Source organism: Fringilla coelebs, assembly GCF_963513975.1.
Source record: "Fringilla coelebs genome assembly, chromosome: 1".
Taxonomy (NCBI): domain Eukaryota; kingdom Metazoa; phylum Chordata; class Aves; order Passeriformes; family Fringillidae; genus Fringilla; species Fringilla coelebs.
Window position 1 is genome coordinate 105,532,234 of NC_140028.1, and position 19,476 is coordinate 105,551,709.

The 19,476-nt window shown below is 41.0% G+C and overlaps 1 protein-coding gene across 1 annotated transcript in view; it reads right to left on the reverse strand.

Annotated features, from left to right (window-relative positions):
• The window catches only part of EPDR1 (ependymin related 1), a 29,002-nt gene extending 9,634 nt beyond the window's left edge, over nt 1-19,368 (reverse strand). The window contains exon 1 of the mRNA XM_084226564.1: nt 19,057-19,368. Within this exon, the coding sequence (XP_084082690.1) occupies nt 19,057-19,319 (263 nt within the window). The 5' untranslated portion in view covers nt 19,320-19,368. The remainder of the gene's footprint in view (nt 1-19,056) is intronic.
• Nucleotides 19,369-19,476: the final 108 nt, after the last annotated feature.

The following is a 19,476-nucleotide window of genomic DNA, read 5'->3' on the forward strand; positions in this document are numbered from 1 at the left end:
TTGCCCTATAAATATCCCAAATTGCCCGTTCTAGTGTGCACAGATAGGTACATCCATGTATTTAATTCTTGAGGTATCTTGCATCCTCTTGATAAAATACCCCTCAATGATACCACTCTTTATTACACATTTGTTTTCTGAAGATGTACTGGGAGAATAGGAACCTCTACTAGAAGTGTGACTACATAACCCCATCTTCTCAGGTCCTCAGACCAAGAATAGTTCAAGGGAGCAAAGCTGCCAAGCAGACAGTTGATAAACACCCATCAGGTCAAGAACATTAATCTGCTTTTGTAAGGATCTGGCAAGCTCATTTCAAAAGGGAGAAGCATTCGTTTTTTAGTATATTTCTGGGAACTCCTTTCCTCCTTCCCATTAAGTTTTCGGTAATTTCAGACTTGTGTTTTTCTTCTGGTATATCAGACCTCAACAACAACAGTCATTTACCATATTTGATTTCACATGTTTGGCAGTGGTGCAGGACTATGGTATATTGTACAAACACAGGACTGTGCAAATACATGTGACAGTAAATGTAATGTGATACTGTGTAAAAGCAGTATCTTTTAGTCCGACTTAAATCACTTAAAGATTGTAAAGGCTTTTCTTCTTAAAAAAAAAAAAATCAAGGAGATCAAGCCCCCTGCATCAGGTATTTAATTAGCAAGGTATATGAGGAACCATATTGACCACACTACCAGTTTCTGAAGCAGAGAGAATTAGCCAATTTAAGTCCTGTTGATAATACAGTTTGTGTAGAAAGAGAACCTTAAATACAGGAATCAAAAGCTGCAAAGTCAAAGCTACACCAGCTAAAGGATGACATAGTTTTGTGACTTTAATTATGAAACTCAATAAAAAATGATGCAATTTCTTATTATTGTCATTGTTTTCCCATAAATTAGATTAGTTATTTTGGCAAACACTAAGGGAAAATCAGCTCTTCAGCAAAAAGCCTGTTTCCCTTGCTGTTCATTTTTGGCTATTTGACACTTTTAATAATCCACCAAGTCACAGCCCTGGGAACAATGCATTGCAATTGAAGTTGAAATTCAGAAAAACAATAAAGCAAGAGGCTACAAGATGCACTGCCCTTAATAGAGAGCATCTGTCTGCTTCCATAAGTAACAGAATATTTGTAACTGGAGCACTCAGTAGGCAACAATGCAGCTCAAAAGGAAAGGAATGGAAGATGTGGCTAGCATACCATAATGCTTTCCAATGAATCAATGGAATCACCTCCTAGGGAATATGGTATATAATAGCCGAACCACACGATATCAAAATATACTTGAGGTCAGAGATTATTTTCCTGTTATGGGTTTGTAAAGAAGTCTAGTACAATGACTCTTCCATGAGTAAGTTCATAATAATAAAGGTTACTGGAAAATCACAGCAGGGCTTAGAGTAGACCAAAAAGAGGGAGGAAGGCCAGGACTCACCTCTCGGTATATACAAACAACCTTAGGAAAGATGAAATAATAGAGAAGGAAATGACAGAGGTCTATTACAATTTATTTATTACATTTCTCACCCTCTTTGTGCTATATGAAGAAGGGAAGTAAATAACTCAATCGGAAGAGTTTTGATGCTCAAAACTGAGACATGGAAATGCTCTTTTGAGAGTGCAATTATTTTAAGGCTCTCTGTGAGGTTGTAAAGACGTAAGAAATAGGAAACAGAAATTTAGCATGCAGAGAGCCAGAAAAAACATGGCTACAATGACTGAGACCATCTCAAAAAGGGAAAAAAAAACATACCCAAACATAAAAGACCTACCTGTCTTCCTGTTTTTAATTTTATGTCTAGAGGCCAGCCAGGAGCCTGAAGATTGTGCCACAAGGGCTGCTGGGACCTGGGCAGGGCCGGGAGCAATGGTGGCCAAGCCCCCCTAGCATGTATAAATGGAGCCCACAGGGAGCAGTGGAGGCCAGGGCAGGCCAGCAGGGTGTGGGGCGGCTCTTCCCATCCAAGTGTGCCGGATGGGATCACCCAAGAGTATTGAGGGAGGCCACACAATTGCTCACCAAGACACCTTCCATAATTTCCCAGCAGTCCCGGCCCACTCAGGAGGTTACAGCTGCCTAGAAGTTAGCAAATACGATGTTCATCTGCAAGAAGGGCAAGGAAGAGGATACAGCGAACTACAGGCCTGTCAGCCTGATGTCAGTGCCATGAAAGGTCATGGAGCTGATCACCTCAAGGGGCATTTTGCAGTATGTGCAGAACTGAGTCCAGCCCTCAGGGGTTTATAAAAGGCAGATCTTGCTTGGCCAACCCAATCTCCTATGATAAGGTGATCTGCTCAGTGGAGGAGGGAAAGGATGTTGATGCATTACTGGGTTTTAGTAAAGTGTTTGACACCATTTTCCACAGCATTACCCTGAAGGAACTGGCTGCCTGTGGTTTGTATAGGTGCTGGGTTCACTGGGTTCAACACTGTCTGAAAAGCCAGGACCAAAAAGTGCTGGTGAATGGAGATAAATCCAGCTGGTGGCCAGTTATAGCGGTGTTCCCAAGGGCTCAGTACTGAGGCTAGTTCTGCTTAATATCTTTATCCATGAACTGGATGAGGGGATCAAGTGCACCCTTAATAAATTAGTAAATGACACCAAGCTGGGCAGGAGTGTTGTTGATCTGCTGGAGGGTACAATTGCTCTACAGAGGGATCTGGACAGGCTGGATCAATGGGCTGAAGCTAAAGGTATGAGGTCAACAAGGGCAAGAGCTGGGTCCTGCACTTGGGTCACATCAACCATAGGGAGCACTTCAGTCTGGGAGAAGAGTGGCTGGAAAGCTGCCCAGTGGAAAAGGACCAGGGGGTGCTGGCTGTCAGTGAACTGAACAAGAGCCAGAAGAGTGCCGAAGTGGCCAAGAAAGCCAATGGCATCCTAGTTTGGATCAGCAAGGGTGATCAAGGCAGTGACTGCCCCGTTGTACTCAACCCTGCACTTAAAACAGTGTTCAGTCCTGGGTCCCTCACTACAAGGACATTGAGGAGCTGGAGGGTGTCCAAGGAAGGGAAATGGATCTGGTGAAGGGTCTGGAGCACAAAGCTGACGAGGAGCAGCTCAGGTACCTGGAGAAAAGGAGGGTCAGGGGGGCCCTTATTGCTCTTTACAACTTCCAGAAATGGGATTGTAGCCAGGTGGGTGCCAGGGTCTTCTCGCAAGGAACAAGTGATAAGACAAGAGAAAATCACCTGAAGTTGTGCCAGAGGAGGTTTAGATTGGATATTTTGAAAAATTTCTTCTAGCATTGTAACAAGCTCAGCAGGGTGGCTGAGTCACCATCCAAGGGGGTATTTAAAAGACCTGAAGATGAGGTGCTTAGGGACTTGGTTTAGTGGTGGCTTTGTTGTTGTTATTTTAACTCTTGGACTAAATGATCCTAAAAGTAATTTGCAACATAAATAACTTAATGATTCTGATTGTCAGATTTATCTGGAGTTTTCAGACCTTTCTCTTAACCACGGTCTGAGACAGGATATTAAATTGGATGTTAGCTCTGCCCCCTATAAAAGTATCTATTTTACACACCAGAAAGGCATAGCAGAATGAAGTTCCTTAACTAAATTAAAATACTCTCCCTTTTTCACATACATATTTTGGAATAAAATAATAATAAAATATAAAAAACACTTTTTCAACTAGAACTGGGTATTGCAGCTTCTTACATGTCAACTTCTGTTTAAAAGGATCTTCATATACCATGAACAGGGATTACATGCATTTTAGGAGCCCTATAATGATCTTCATTGAGATTGTAAATCCCATCATGCATACACTTGGCCAGTTTTTCAGTATGCATTCCTGCAGAAAAAGTAATCATGAAGCAGTCTGAGGAACAGATTGCCCTTTGGAACAGATGGGGAGGATGTCCCTATTCTGATAGATCAAACTTTTATTTAATGATGGAATATTCCCTGGAAAAATTTGTGAGGATATGCGCTTGTACCAGATTGCTGTCCCAAGATGTAATGATTTCCACCTTCCATCTGCAATGCTTTCCTTAAGAGGGATGATTCAGGTCTTGCTGATATCTATCCAATATAAAAAAATAAAAAGACTGTGACTGTTTTCAAGGGAGTTTGGAAGTCAGGCCAGATAATCAGATGTAACAGTTTGAAAGCTAAGTACTTTTCAACTTTCCAACCTCCATCCAAAGATCTGAGTATAGCTTATTGTCAAATAAACTTTGTGAAAGATGGAGATTTACTTCACTGGAAATACATGCAACCTGAAATCATAGCACTGAACTACATTCTTCCTCCCCACCTCCAAGGTAAAAATAACTTCATTTCAACCAGAAGTCTTTGTGAAGGTCTTTTTCTTCTTCCTTCAGCAGCTATCAATCAAAAGTCATACTGTTAGGTGAGTGCCTAATGACTGGATTCAAATACAGTGTGTCAATGTGTTAAAATTCCAGGTGGAACTGACTGAAAGTGTACGAACCAGAAGAATTATGGAAAAGAAGGGAATGTCTGGTGAAAGAAACATATAGTTAGGAATGTAAATTGCTACATGGTTGAAAAGGAAATGGCATACTGCCATCCTTCCATACACATCCACTGTGAAGTGGTGCAGTGATGATTTAGAAAGGGAAGTTTCTGGGTCCATTAGGGAGGTCATTTATTCTGCTCTGCTTAGTCCTGATGAGACCAGAATGTTGATGTTGCTACTGCTTTTGGATGCCTCACTTAAGGGAACAGATAAACAGATAGGATATAGTCCAGAGAACAGCAAGGACAGTGGGATGTTTAAGAAACAGGACCTAGGAAGAAGACCTAGGATTTCTTCCTAGGTCCTGTTTGGTCTACAAAAGGAGCATGTTTGGTCTACAACAGCAAGACTGAGGTATGACGATAAGATGGTCGGTGTATCACAGCTAAAAATGAATACCAACTTTTCTCCATGTCACCTGAAGCAAGGAGGGCTTACTTAGGAAATACTCTGAAAATGCCTGTGTCTTCTTACACTCCAGCTTTTACAAGAACTGATAAAAATATCAGGGATCAGGGACAACCCATGTAAAGCTTTTCTTCTCCAGGATGGAGGAATAGGTTATATGGCAACTTGAGGACCTTCCCAGCCCAGCCTTACATGTAAGTGATTGGAGAATACTGGTCTTTTTTTTTTTTTTTTTTTTTTTTTTTTTAACAGACCAGCTCAATCAATAAATCCTGATATTATAAGACCTGGATTCTTGACACTGCTACTTTCATAAAGATGGTGAACAACCTTTGGGGATGACTTCCTGTGACCTCCCAAATGCAACAGTGGTACTCTCTGAGGAGTCTCAGCGGAGGGCTCAATCTTATTTCACATAGGAATTTGAGAGATGGTGCCATCTCCTGCACACTGGTGACCTTCAGCTCTGTCTGCCTGCACAATTATCTCTAATTACACCATCACACTGTTTTCACTGCCTGAATGAATTAAAGACAAATAGTGTCTAAAATCAGGACAGGTGAGATAGGTGTCAAACGAAGCATGTCCAGCATTCGTAGGGAATAATTAGAAGGTTGAACTATCTGTTAAACTTGCTCTTCACAGAACTGTTTTTCTTTGGTCCTCTATTGAGTTATTGTGCTTTTTGTTATGGCAACAACTTTTCCACCTTCAGGGGGGTGGGGAGTGGCTTTCAGCAGTCACCACATGCATACTGCTTGTAGAAAACCTCCATCAGCAATAACCATGATGCAGCACAAGAAACTGGCATGTCCTTAAAAATCAGCTGGGCTGAAAATACATAAGCAATTAGAAGATGAAAATCCATTTCAAAACGTTTATCTTTAAGTTATTAAGACCACATCAGTGTGTTTGATACAGAACTATTTCCCAGGTTATCTGTTAGTCCATCACAGAAACAACAGCTGCTGAAGACACCGCAATCAGCTGAAGGAAGCAGGGTTAAGCATACATTTCTAGTTTTAAGATTGTTTATAGCTATTTCAATTTTATTAAACCCCTGACACATTTATTTTTCATTCAAGGACAGTTCTAAGAAGCAGTAGCAAGGAGGGCAAGACCTGTAAATAATATTGGTATAAATATACTACATTGGCACAGCTGAAAGTTTTCCATTACTCGGGAAAAGGTCACTAGACCTATTGAACATGTTTAGACTACCCATGCTGCTTAAAACATGACAAAAATAGCTTTACCATTTAGAATCTGACACAAATACAAACTGAAGTCTTTAGCAGGCTGGTATGTTTACCTAATTTTGGGGTGTTTTCCTGACATGGAGCCCAGTGTCCTACATGCACACACACAGGGAGCCATAGTTTTCTTTGAGCTTTGCCTAATCATATGAATTTAGAACTTTTGTGCATACTAAAAGTCTTTCCCTTTACTGTTCCTATAATCATAACAGATATTAATGTAACTCTTGTTTTAAAAAGAGAAAATGACTTTATAACTATTTCCAAATTACACACTTTCATATTTGCATATTACAGTTTTTTTGCTAATTGCATTATTTTCAAAACTGACCAGTGATTTTTAACAGCTTCCTATTTTGGGCATTCAACATGAAGATACTTAAAAGGGGCAAATTTTCAGAGGAACAGCATTTAGTATTTTCTAAAATTCAGTGTGTCAGAGTAATCATTGCAAAATGGAGGTGACCAATTTTACTAGACACTTTTTTTTGTATTTGAAGACTGCATAAGAAACTCCTGAATTCTCCAGAGAAGCATATGAGCAGAAATCACTTTCTGCCCATAAGATTTTCTCTCTCATCCCTCATGTTTCCAACTGTCAAGAGACAATTGTTCTTTCCTCATCACAGGAGCAGATCCTCATGTAACTGCTGCAGTTTACAATTTCCATCCATCAGCTATGTAATTAGAGAAGAATATGGCTTGATAACCCCTTCTCCGAAATTAGACATTAAACTGACCCAAAGTCTTGTGCAATCAGCCAGAAAAGTTTCACTGATTTTTACAGATGCTACATCAGGTGTTCCATTTAGAAGAAAAAATAAGCTGAAAAAAAGTTTAAAATCTAGCACGGCTATGAACTTATCTTAAATGGGCAACAAAAGGAGATGCTGAAAGGCAAATATAACATTTTATGCAATCTCAACTACACAAAAATCTATTTACACAAGTTTTACCCAACTTTTTCATATTCTGTGCTTTGTGATATTTCTTTTTCTTCTCCCTTATAGTGTTCTGGGCCTTGTTTTTAAACAAAGTAATGAATATCTTTATATCCTTAACTGCAAACACCTAAATTATATTAAACATCTTTTTGTCATAAAAACTCTTCTTTGGGAAGGCTTTTTTATGTAGCCTCTTGCTACAACTAACTGGACAAAAATCCTACAACTCTGAGAGTATGGAGACTCAGAAAAATGAATTTGCTTATGAGAAAACTTTGGAGCATTTTAATTTATCCATTTGTTTTCTGGTCTACAGTACTGCTTGGGTTACTTGATCTCCCACATTCTCTGCATTGCATTAACCATGTAGTTGGATTCATCCAGGGAATAGTAAAGTGGTTTATGAGGGAGGGAGGGGCTACTGAAGCAACCAGGGGTAGAGAGGATGGAAAAAACCTTCTGCACCAACCAAGCTTCATGTTGTTACTACCTGCCCCAGTGCTCTGCACTGCAAGTCTATCTCAAGGGCATTGTACCTGGAGGCTGCTATGATCAGGTCATACAAAACTTAATTTCTACATGTGCTACTTCAGTACAAACAGTTTGGACTAATGATTTTAGCTGACTTCATTCTTTATGCTTGATGCTTGTTCGTACACTGTACTAATAAACATCATATACATATTGTAATGATGAGATGTTCTTTTGCTTTTCATAATATTTTAAGGGACATTAAAAAAACCTCAAAAATTATCTACAAAAATAATCTATGGGGCTTTACAGCCTGAAACTGTATTCACATATCTGGGGGCATGAATCAGGCTTGTAAGCCTGATTTTTTCCCATTCTTTCAGAGGAAGGAAATCCAAAGAACCAAACTGTGTTTCAGACGTCTTAGACTTCCAAATCACAAGAGGACAGGAGATCCCACTTGACCCACCATGGATTTCTCTACCTGGCTCCAGCTAAGGAGTTGTGGTACCTACATTTTTGAGGTGGTGCCTGGAACATCATCTGACTGTACATCACTTTCACTTGGCTAGCATAACTTATGTGACAGACTGGGTACTCTGAACATCTCTAGTGACCAACTATTTTCTTCTTCAGAGGACTAGATGACTTATTTTAGGAGTTTAGTAACTTACAATAACCTGGCTATGAGGTACATACCTCGTGAAGTCACCTACTCTTACACTCAGTGAAACTAACAAAAAATGTGTGTAATTATGTCAATAAGCAAAGAACACACATAAATGTATTGAGAATCAATATCTTCATGCTTATGTCTGGTTTAGAGATAGGCAAAGCAGAAGTTAAAAAAATCAGGAATTTTTTATCTTCTGCTGTGTTGAAGCAGTTAGGTGGTCTCTCACATTTTCCCTCTTCAATAGCAAGGGGATAAACTTAATGCAATAGGGTGTCTCTGATCTCATACCCTTATCTCCTCTCACTCTCCCTAATTCTTTTTTTTATCTGTAAAAAAAGTACAGGAAATACCTCACACTTTATCAACATGTTATCTGAGTTTGTGCCTTCCTCTATTCTCTGGAAGAGACAGGGCAACAACCAGTCTGGCTTTGCAAATCCTCTGTGGTTTTGGGCATAGGCACTCAAAACAATACAAGGAAATGTCCAAATAATCACAGAATGCTTTGGGGTGGAGTGGACCTTAAAGATCATCTAGTTCTAGCCCCCTGCCATGGGCAAGGACATCTTCCACCAGACCAGATTACTCAAAGTCCCCAGGTACTCTCACAGATAAGAAAAAGAAATTAATTTCTTGTACAGAAGATGTAAGTTAACAAATCTGGATCTAATAAAATAGTGATACATTAATTTGGAAACCAATTCTACTAAGAATTCCTCAATCTGTACAGAATTCTGCTCTACAAATAAGTATCCTCTGAGAATTGCCATAACTGCACAGCATGAGTAAACTTTCCAGTGCTGGCTGCCTAAAAGTATGGCAGAATCTTAAGTTTCCTGGCAAGAAAAGTATCTGAATATGATAAAACTACAGCTGCAAATAGTATTAGGAGATACTGAAAGAATAAAAAATGAAATCTTTCTTCGTTGTGTTCACTGGGTGAACTCTGGTCTCCATATGAGTGTTTAAAAACCTTTAGCACTGCCATGTACAAAACTGCCTTAGAAAATTCTGGGGAAAATCTGGCCATTGCCCCTCAGAAACATTAATTTCTGAAACGAGAGGTATCCATACAAACAGTAGGTTTCCATGCAGACAGTCTATTTAAGGAGAAATTTCCAGCTGTTTAGCAGCTAGACAAGTCTCATACCAGCTTCCCTGTGTATGGTTTCACCAAAATAAATGGCAAAGCAAGACACATTTTCAGAAGCCCTTGTATCTACTGAGCCATCTGATTTTCAGATGAAGTAGCAGCCATGAATTCCCACAAAGAACTGTAAGGACAGCAAATTAAGGCTTGCTATGTGTGAAAGTACCAGAACTGACAGAGTAAGGGACGGGTAACATAAGAGACCAAAACCTCAGCGGAAAGTCTTGTTAGTGGTTTATCTTCCTTGCTTTTTTTTTTTTTTTTCCTTTTTCTGCATCTGGTCCCAACCTCTGAATAAGAGCAGAGTAGAATGAAGACAGAAGTTTTTGTTCTTTATCTTGCTGATAAAGATTATGTGGAAGTGTTTTGGGGCCCTTTTTATCTTACTCCGTTAAAGCCTTAAGAAAATGTACATTAGAAAATGGTTTGTTCCAAACAGACAACTTGAAAAATTAGTTAAAAGCATCACAAAACTCTTCCTGCTAAAGCAGTTGACCATGTGTTTTGAACATACACTCTGAAGTATGAAATAATATTTGGCAACAGCTATAAAGGAACAGATTCTGAAGAGCACATTACTGCACTGGAAGTCAATCCTTAAGGGTCAGTGAAGCCGTTTTTGGAATGATTTACTTGTGAACTATTCAACTGACCAAAAGGTAAATATGCAGGATGCTATTACAATGTTATTTTTAAAATAAGTAAAGAAGTAAGTAACCTTAATAAGAGATGTTGCAATACATGTGGTAATATTGGTCTTCTGCATTGTTAGCTATCTATCATATTATCACATTCCATTATGAACTGTCCTCAGGAAAAATAATACATATAGAAAATAAGATAACTAGTACATAGACAATATAACTTTCCATTTGAGAAGGGCAAATGAGTTTAATGAACTTAAGGACAAGGCACTTCTTAGATGTTTCATATTAAAAAATAATTTGAACAGCAATGAAGAGATTGCTTCTGTTTATGATTTAGGGAGAAGCTAGAGCAAAGAAAGTTTCAGTCTTCTAATATTCAAAAGAAGGCAGCAATCGAGATTTTTACTACTCTTTTAGAACTCCATAAATATGATGTGCTGTTGCCACTCTCAGATCACTCTTTGGGAACAGTTGGGTTGAATCAAACAGTTATACAGTCCTACATGTATTTCTATTAAGCTTTGAAATATGTTCTTTTTTTAGTTACAAAACAAAACAGAACTTAAAAAAATGCAGACAGAGCTCCAGAATGAACATAATTTGGTATCTCTCAACGATATTTGACAATCTACATCTTCTTCACTGCCGGAATCTTACAGGTTATTTTTTTCAGAGAAGAAATTAAGAATCCCGAGATCGCTCACTCTCGTATGTCAAAGAAATAAGCTACACACATGCACTGTGTCATCTGTACACACGTTACCATGAATTTTCAATCACTCTTGCAATATGGCAGTGTATACCACTGACCCTCAGCCACAGGGTTGATTGAGGTAATTTCCAACCTATGCATCCAGTCTCTTCTGTTCCTCCCACATGGGCAGAAGGGCAGCAATTCAGAGGGATCCAAATTTCAGACAATCATTAAACCAACAAGGAGCTATTCAGTGGGAAAGGCAGAAGGCTGGATGGAAGTTCCCTCTGGGCTGGATTTAGCCCACAAAACATAGTCTGGATGATGCCAGAATGGAAGGGTAAATTTCATAAGGAATGAAAGGGATAAAATAAGCTTTCATGGAATGAATAGCTAAGAAGGTACCCAGATGTATGAACTCCTAGTAGCCAAAGACTGAAAAATTGTAGTAACTACAGTGTGAGCACTGTATAAGAAGAAAATGCCTGCCAAATTCACATTCTGATGCCAGAAATTTTTAAAATCATGAAAACACATAAACAGAAATCTGTAAAAGCATAAATATGGTCATTGCTAAGTTAAGGGGACAACCCTATTGACTGCAAGAATGTTGCTAGTAAAATTCTCACAGCAAAAACAAGAATTACAGAAGTTACTATGTCTTTGACCTTTTGTGGTACATGGGAACCATCTTTTAATAATCGAGTGGGACACAAATCCAAAATGTCGGCACATAACCCTCAAAACAATGATTAAACTGATTCTCAAATAAATGTTAGCCAGGGATCTTTATTAATGAAAGATGAAAAAAAAGTGTGAGTTCACATGAAAACAAATCATTCCTTCTTTCTTACTACACCTGTAGTAAGAAAACCATAAATTGGTTTTGGACAGGGACATTTAGGCTGCTGTTGGAAACCCCCAATTTACTCCTGCATATGAATGTATAAGAGGTATGAGCTCCAGAAATTAATACATTACTTAAAACAAAGACTGTCTCTCATGTTGAACTGTACGCACTTTCACATATGGGAACAAATTCTTGGCAGAAAATCCTGTCCTTGGCCAATGACTCTCAGGTACGGGAGAGTGACCATGATACAGGCAAAGAAGCATCCTCCGGAGCCTCGGGACAACACAAAATTTCCCTGTGGAATCTCAGACCTCAAGTCAACGTACATACGTCTCCCCTGGGACCATGAAAGTGAGGCAGTGAACAAAAACAACTGAAAGAAGCAGGGCTGCTTGGCAGCGGTGAGGAGAAGTTTCACTGGCCACTGGTACCTTCACGTTATGCAATGCCATGCTGGGCATAATGCTCCTTATTCTAGAAGAGCCAAAATATTGCACAAAGTGGCCCTGTTTTACCCAGACATCATCCCCTCCCCAGCACATCAGACACTGTACCATGCCTTGAAAACACTCTGGAGGAGAAAATAATTTCCCCTTTGAGTAAAGAAGAGCAACAGGTAAAAATACCTCATGAGAGAGAACTCCAGTCACTGAGCATGTGATTCCTTGCAAATCTACAGGTAAGGCCAAAATAAAAGTCATCTGAAGACAGGGATGAAGCTGATAAAGATGATGTTCAGGAGCTGGATTGATGCTGCTGCAGCTACACAGATTCACAGCTGGATGGCCTCAAGCCTGAATAGCTCAGTGTTATTTATTATGCCATGCCAAGGTTAGCCACTAGTTAGTTTATAGCAAAACAGAGGATAGAAGGACACCTGAGCCATACCTTTCAATTTTGAATCAACCAATGACTTGGCATACCAAAACAGGCATAATAAGGTACCATTTCACTGACTTCACTTGTCTGGGAAAAATGTCATCCAGTTGAAAATCTGTCCCATGCAGCTAATAAATGGATAAGCCTGTTGATAAGTAATACAAATCAGATCTCTATCTGGAAAAGAAAACAATTTTTTTACCTCACAGAAGCCCTATATTAGAAAATTCTGATTTAACCTCCAGAGGATATACTTTTTCAGATGAATGGCCTTTGGTCCTGTGAGAATAGGTGTGATGCTGTCAGTTGTGACATCTGAATTGCGTCAGGCCTCAAGCTGAATGGAGTCCAAATTAAGATCATGAATATAAAGACGTCTTTCATTGTGTTTGTTTAGCTGTGAAGTCACGTCACCATCAGCTGTCTGTGACCACAGAACACTGAATCTCTTTCTATTCATGTCCACTTAAAATCTGTACCAAAAAAAAAAAAAAAAGAAAAAGAAAAAAAAAAAACCCTGAATAAAATTTACAGTGATTTATCTTTTGAAAACATTGGTCCAAGATATAGATATATAGGCATATTGTGTTTTCAGTGCAGGCCTGGTCTTGCCTTAAGTTTTTGCCATAATGTCCAACAGTACAAAATGAGCCGTAAGTTTGCAAAACCACATTATTTCAAAAAGTTCAAAGAGACAAGAAAGAGCTGATAAGAGGGAAAAAAGAAGTAATTCCCTAAATTTAAAGGGTTCAGATGGATATAAGGCTTAAGCCAATCCACTAGTATGAAGTACAACTTGATGTTAGTGACTATCATTTAACATCTTTTAGAAAAACAAAACTTTTTAATGAGAACCTCTGGTATTTAACAACATCCAGAAAACAATATCTAGAACTTATGTGGTGGCAATGACCCCAGTGAGTGTCTGACAGTGGTTTTAGTACACCAACCAGAGCTCTAGCAAATTATCAATTTGGGGTCACTGGACACTTTATCTACATTTTATCTCCAGCTTTAAAAGGTTTTGTGGATCCTGCTATTTGGAATTTAAGAGCCAGTTTATTCTGTTCAGTTTGGATGTGTGCTGTGTTTTGCTATTGTATGAAATGGCTCCAGAGCACTTAGCATAAACAATGGTTTCAAGAACACTACACTAAACAGAACAGCAATGGACTTGCTTTATTCATACTCAGGTGTTTTTTTCTGGGGTTTGGCCTTTTTTTTTTACAACTAACAAAGATGCTGTTGTCCAAGGAAGCATAGCACACAAGACAGAAAAAGCTTTGCTAAGCTAACAGTTCCCAACTTCCTCTAACAAAGTCCACTTGTTTGTTACTGATGCAGTTACACGACTGAAGAATTTCAACTGCCTCCCCTGAGCAGTGTTTTCATCTCTTCCCAACCAGCCCACCTGTAACAACAAAAGCAATTAACTCCAGGGCCTTCTTGAGCTGTATAGCCCGGCTGACTTCCAACAAGACCAAGAACTCGGAAAAGGGAATGATTGCTGCTGCCTGGGGGCAGAAACAAACACAATGAACAGCTGGAGTGAGACGAGATGCTCCTCCATGCAGGCATCACAGACCTCCGTGTAGTGTTCTTCTCCAAGGAACCAGCTGCCTTACCAGGGAGCATCACTGAGGGACTCCGTAAACTGACTTGTAAATGGGCTTTGATGGAAATGCAGGAGTTAAGGCTTTTACAGCCAACCGTCCATACCCCACCACACAACTCTCATTAGAACTACTGAGGCTTGCTTCAGGGTATTGCCTGGCATCTGACAGTCAGTGTGCATCCAGCACAGCAGCTTTCCAAAGCCACCTTTCCAAACTCACAGTCATTAGCAGCAACAGGCACTTGAAAGAACACTTGACACTTACAGGAGGAAAGTAAATGCAGGAGGTCTAAGTACCTTCCTTCAGTTCTTGTTCTCAGAAGTGAATTATATACACAGCAGCTTATGAAGAATTTTAGGTCCCAAGAACTCAGGTTACATTTAGAGAAACTGCTGAAAATTCATTTCTGTTTCACTGCAAATTAAGGGTCTCATAAGTCTGCATAATCTCACACTCTACATAATCTTTAAAAAATGGAACTTGGGTTCCTAGGCAACTTGGCCAATTCTGAAAATTCTACCCGTGACAGTCTTTCATTCCCCAAAACATTAAACTGCAAAAACCACTCCCAAAACCAAGTCTGGGAAACAAATTTGCAGTTGCTCAGCGTAGCTCAATACTTAGCCTATTGAGTCACCACAATGACCACAGAACGGATGGATTATACGATTTTAATAGGTCAGACACTGCTGTTTTTTCCTTTACAATCACACATCCTAAAACAACTAAAAAGTAGTTGAGATAAGTCAGACACGTGTGCCCACACTCTGTTTATTTTGAAAAGTCATCACCTCTTCTCCAGATGAATGTTGTTATATTTGTACCTGACCTTATGCTGCCTCTCTTCAGTCAAGGACAGGGATTGACCCACACAGGCAAAGAGCCTGCCAGAATAAGAGACTTATTTCTCTAAACTTAGCTTTGTCACTCCTCCATCATACCAGCAGTTTGTGTGGCCAGGTGAGGAGTTTATCCTCCCCTTAACTGTGCCTATCTTTTGCAAATATGATTGAACTAAAGGAATTTAACAACATATACTTCTGTTTTTTAAATTAACACTGATAGGGTACCTCTTGATTGTTTTTCTGCTGTGCAGCTACAGTTTTTAAGACACTAACCCTGACAGTTGCAAATACACAGGCATCTCAATGTGCTGAGTACTGTACAATAGGTCAAAGAGGTTACTGTTAAAATACATGCATAGAAGAAAAAACAAAAAAGCATTTTCTTCCTCCTACTCACTTTCTTGACCACATGGAAATTTTTTTTCTTCCCACCATCATATTTCTCATAAGACAGTATGTTATTGGGCCTTCCCTGAAAATCGTTCTGTGGAAATAGTATGGAAGTTAAGTGTGAAACTCTGTGAACACAGCATATGGCAAGCAACACTCCAGCTCTCAAACACCACCTGTACTATTTCCGCTCTGCTCCTCACTTCATGCTTTTCTTTCTTCATAACTGAGCACTAACACGTGTTGAGTGGCTTCAGTAGTGCCAAAGAGCACACCCTTGCTCTGTTTCTCCAAGAAAATGAACGGTGATGGACAACATGAAATTCTGGCCGCATTGCGGTCAGTAGGATTTTTTGTTTGGACTTATTTGTGCCAGGATTTCTCACCAGTTTGTAGAGACATCATACTCAAACCTAAAGCGTTTGAAGTTACCTTAAAAAGAAAGTCTTGCCCCAAGTGCAAACCATGCTGGTGACTACTACCTATTTTGTGAAGTGTCCTGAGATAGAGGCCCACAGAAGGTTGAACAAGAGTGAGGAAGGTTCAACATCCAGAGAGCACAAAAGGAAGCAACTTCATCTGGTAGGCCATAAAGGACTAAAAACACATGTTCTATGTTTAACAGCAGGAACTCAGTTTTGCCTCAAGAGGTCTAGGGAGCTGTTTCAAGTGCTCCTCTTTCACATTATATGTGGAATGGCCAAGTCCAAACAGGAAACAGCATAACATACTCAATGTTTGTTTTTTCTCTTCTTCTACTATCAGTATCAGCTGAGCACCACACAAAACTTTAAGATTGTCCCTGCCCACCTTGTCTACCCCCAAAAATTTGGTCCTGAAGGGACTAGAAGCAGCAGGGCAAGGCATGCTGGAGAAAACAAAAGAAGCAGAACATAGCTAAGGCTGGGTCTGTAAAAGAAGTGAAAAAGAAAGCCCAGAAATGAATCCAACTGGAATAGATTCTCCTCAAAAAAATCTCAGCCTAGAATCACTGCTGGTAGTTTTTACACTCTGAGCCACAGTGCAGGAGCCGATTGTGTGACCTAGAGAAACACCCACCAAACAAGCTGGTTTTCTGAAACCACAGCTATGACTTCCCTAATGAACTGGCTCTCTTGGTTGTCTGGCAAGCGAGGTGTGTGCCCAGGTGGCAGGAGACACAGTGCAGATGGACAGTGGGGAATGGGCACTCTTTACCAATGTGGTCACTGCATCACAGATGATCTCAAAACAACTGATGGACAAAGAAGTGATGCTAATGAAGCAGCAACTGGGCGTTTACCTTATGGCTACTTTTCTGGAGTTGAGGTAGGTATGTTTTACTGGGCTGATGTAGGTATGAAAATGCCACATGAATTTGAAACATAGATCTACAATAAAACCTGAAAGTTTCATGCTTTCCTGCGGTTATGAGCCTGCAAGCCATTCCACACAGGCAAATCTTTGTGTCCTTGATTAACCTCAGCCCATAACTCAAACAGGGCTGTGTCTGATTAAGGTCCACATTTGCAAGCTTCAGAAAATGCTTTGTAGAAAAATGTGGTTGTTGGCCAACCCTGATTGCTGCACATAAGTTACATCTGATAGGAGCAAAATGTGCGAATTTCGATCGAAATTTCCTTACAGACCAGGGCAGAACTATTTTTCTTGTTGATTTTCTTGTTGATTTTGTACTCACTGCCTTGGCATAATTACCCCTTTCTTGTCAATGTCAAAACAGGGTGGAGGAGAGATTATTTTTCAAAAGACAGGATAAATCCCTTTGCCTATAACTTTTGAAGGCTTCAGTTTACAAGTCACTGTGTCCACACTGAAATGAAGTTGTGATCACAATTCTAGACCTGATCCAACACATACTGAAACCAAAGGGAGACTTTCTGTTGACTTAAATGGAAGCTGGATCATGTCCTGAGCAGACACTACTGCCCATATAACAAAATCAACCCCTCTCCAATTTTGGATGGCAGAAAACATGGACCTAGAAACATTAAAGACCTCTGAGGTCAGAAATTTGTCTACAACAAAAATCTAATACAGGAGAAATCAACAAGTGCACCTGTGTGCACTCTGCCTCTTTCTAGTGCTACCAACCCAGACAAAACTGCATCCACAGCAGGTATTTATCGAAAATGTAAAAAGGTTAAGATCTTGGAAAAGGACAAAATCTGGCCCAGAGTCTAAAATGTAGAGTAATTATTCAATCTTAAAATAAAGTTTTCAAACAAAGTAAACATAGGCTTGAAGAAATGAGTGTAGTACAACTCAGAAGCTAGAAAAGACTTGCATTAGGCTTTGTAGCAAGTTTTATGCTTGTCAAACATTAAAGTTAACCTAGGACTTGCAGAAGAAGGGAAACATGAACACCACATGGCCAGTGTCAGACTCCATGCTGTACGTCAGCAGACCACCAGCAAACACCTCTATGTTGCTTTTAACATTCTTCACATGGCACCTATGCAAAAACAGTAATGAAAAAAGCTTACAATGAGGCACAGTTAAGCCTGAAAATGAAAGACACAAAACAGTTCTGAGAGTGTGGGGATTTGGAGGAAAAGGATCACAGAAGAGCATATGCTTTGGAAATATTAAAACAACTACCTTGCAATGTTGGTATGAAATTGATCGTCAGGGAAAAAATACAGCAGGAAAAAGGAATATTGATCATTTAACAGGAGAGACCATTAGTTTGGATGATACAGCATTTGTAGGCTGGTCATTACCTTGTCTCACACATCCCTCAGGATGGATGCACTATTATTTGAACAATTCGTAGGTGGGAGAGTGGAGGTATGGGCAGACTTGCTACCCTCACACTGGCAGGTATGTTTTGACACGTTGTCTGAAAGTAACTGACACTCAGTAGTCAGAAATGTCTCACCAGGAAGGCCTCTCTAGGCCGATCAGTTCTTCCACCCAGCCTGAGCTTGGCAGGCTGAGGAAGGAAAAAGAGGCTCTTCTTTAGTCAGGTTTTCTCTACGTTTGTTTTTCAGCAAATCAAGAAACAGACAATGACACAGGGATTTTTTTTTTGTATTAGTTATGGGTTTAACAGATACATCCTGTATAAACGAAGAACAGGAAGGTCCTGCAGGGCTGTGCAATGGGAATGAATACACTGTGCCACAGGTAAAGCATGCATCCTAATGCCCTGGCACTGACTTAGGAGCTAGCACTGACGAGGACCAAGAAGGCCCAGAGATCGTGTAACTCAAACTTGTTAGCAAATTACTGAGTTAGAGCCTCCTCCCTTACCCCATAACGTTATTCACATGATTGAATATAACCTCTTCATTATACCTCATGACACCCATTATACCACAAATTTTTGGATTCGTTTCAAATTCCATTTGAATAGCAAAAGAGCTGGGAGGGGGGAATATTTCTGAAGGTAAAAAGCTGACACTGTTGATCATAAATCTGTCGATACATATACACATATATCTACACGGAGATATATATACAAATATATACACCTATAGCTACACGGATCCAAGCCACGTTGGTGACAGGCTTCTTAGCGCCAGCTGTTCCCCGCACGCCGGTGCCTCGCCTCCGCCGGCCCCGACTCACACGGGGGAGGAGCCGCTGGCAACGCGGGGCCCGAGGGGCACCCCCCTTCCCGACTTCGCATCACCCCACACCCCCCGGGAGGCGCCTCCGGGCTCTGTGCCGACCCTCACCGCCCCGCCCGGCCCGGCCCTGCCGCAGGTCTCGCCGCCACCTACTTCTTGCAGGGGATGAGCGCCTTCCTCTCCTCCAGGATGCGGAGGCGCTGGTTGGGGCCGTCGTAGGAGACGGCGGCCCGCGTGTTGCGGCCCGAGCCGTGCTCGTAGAACACGGTGCGCCCTTCCCATTGCCGCGGCGCCTGGCACGGCTCGGCCCCCGCCGCCGCTCCACCGCGCAGCAGGAGGACGCCCAGCAGCAGGAGCAGCCGCAGCGGCGGCCCCGGCCCCGGGCGCAGCAGCCGCCCGGCCTCCGGCCGCGCCATGCTCCGCTCCGCGCCGCGCTGCCTCGGCGCACGGCCGCCCCGCACGGCGCGCAGGCGGGCGGGCAGGCTGTGCCGGGGGGCGGGGGCGGCCCGCCTCCAAACCCGCATCACCTCGGCGGCGAGAGGCGTCCGCTGCCACAGCGCCCGGACGCCGGCG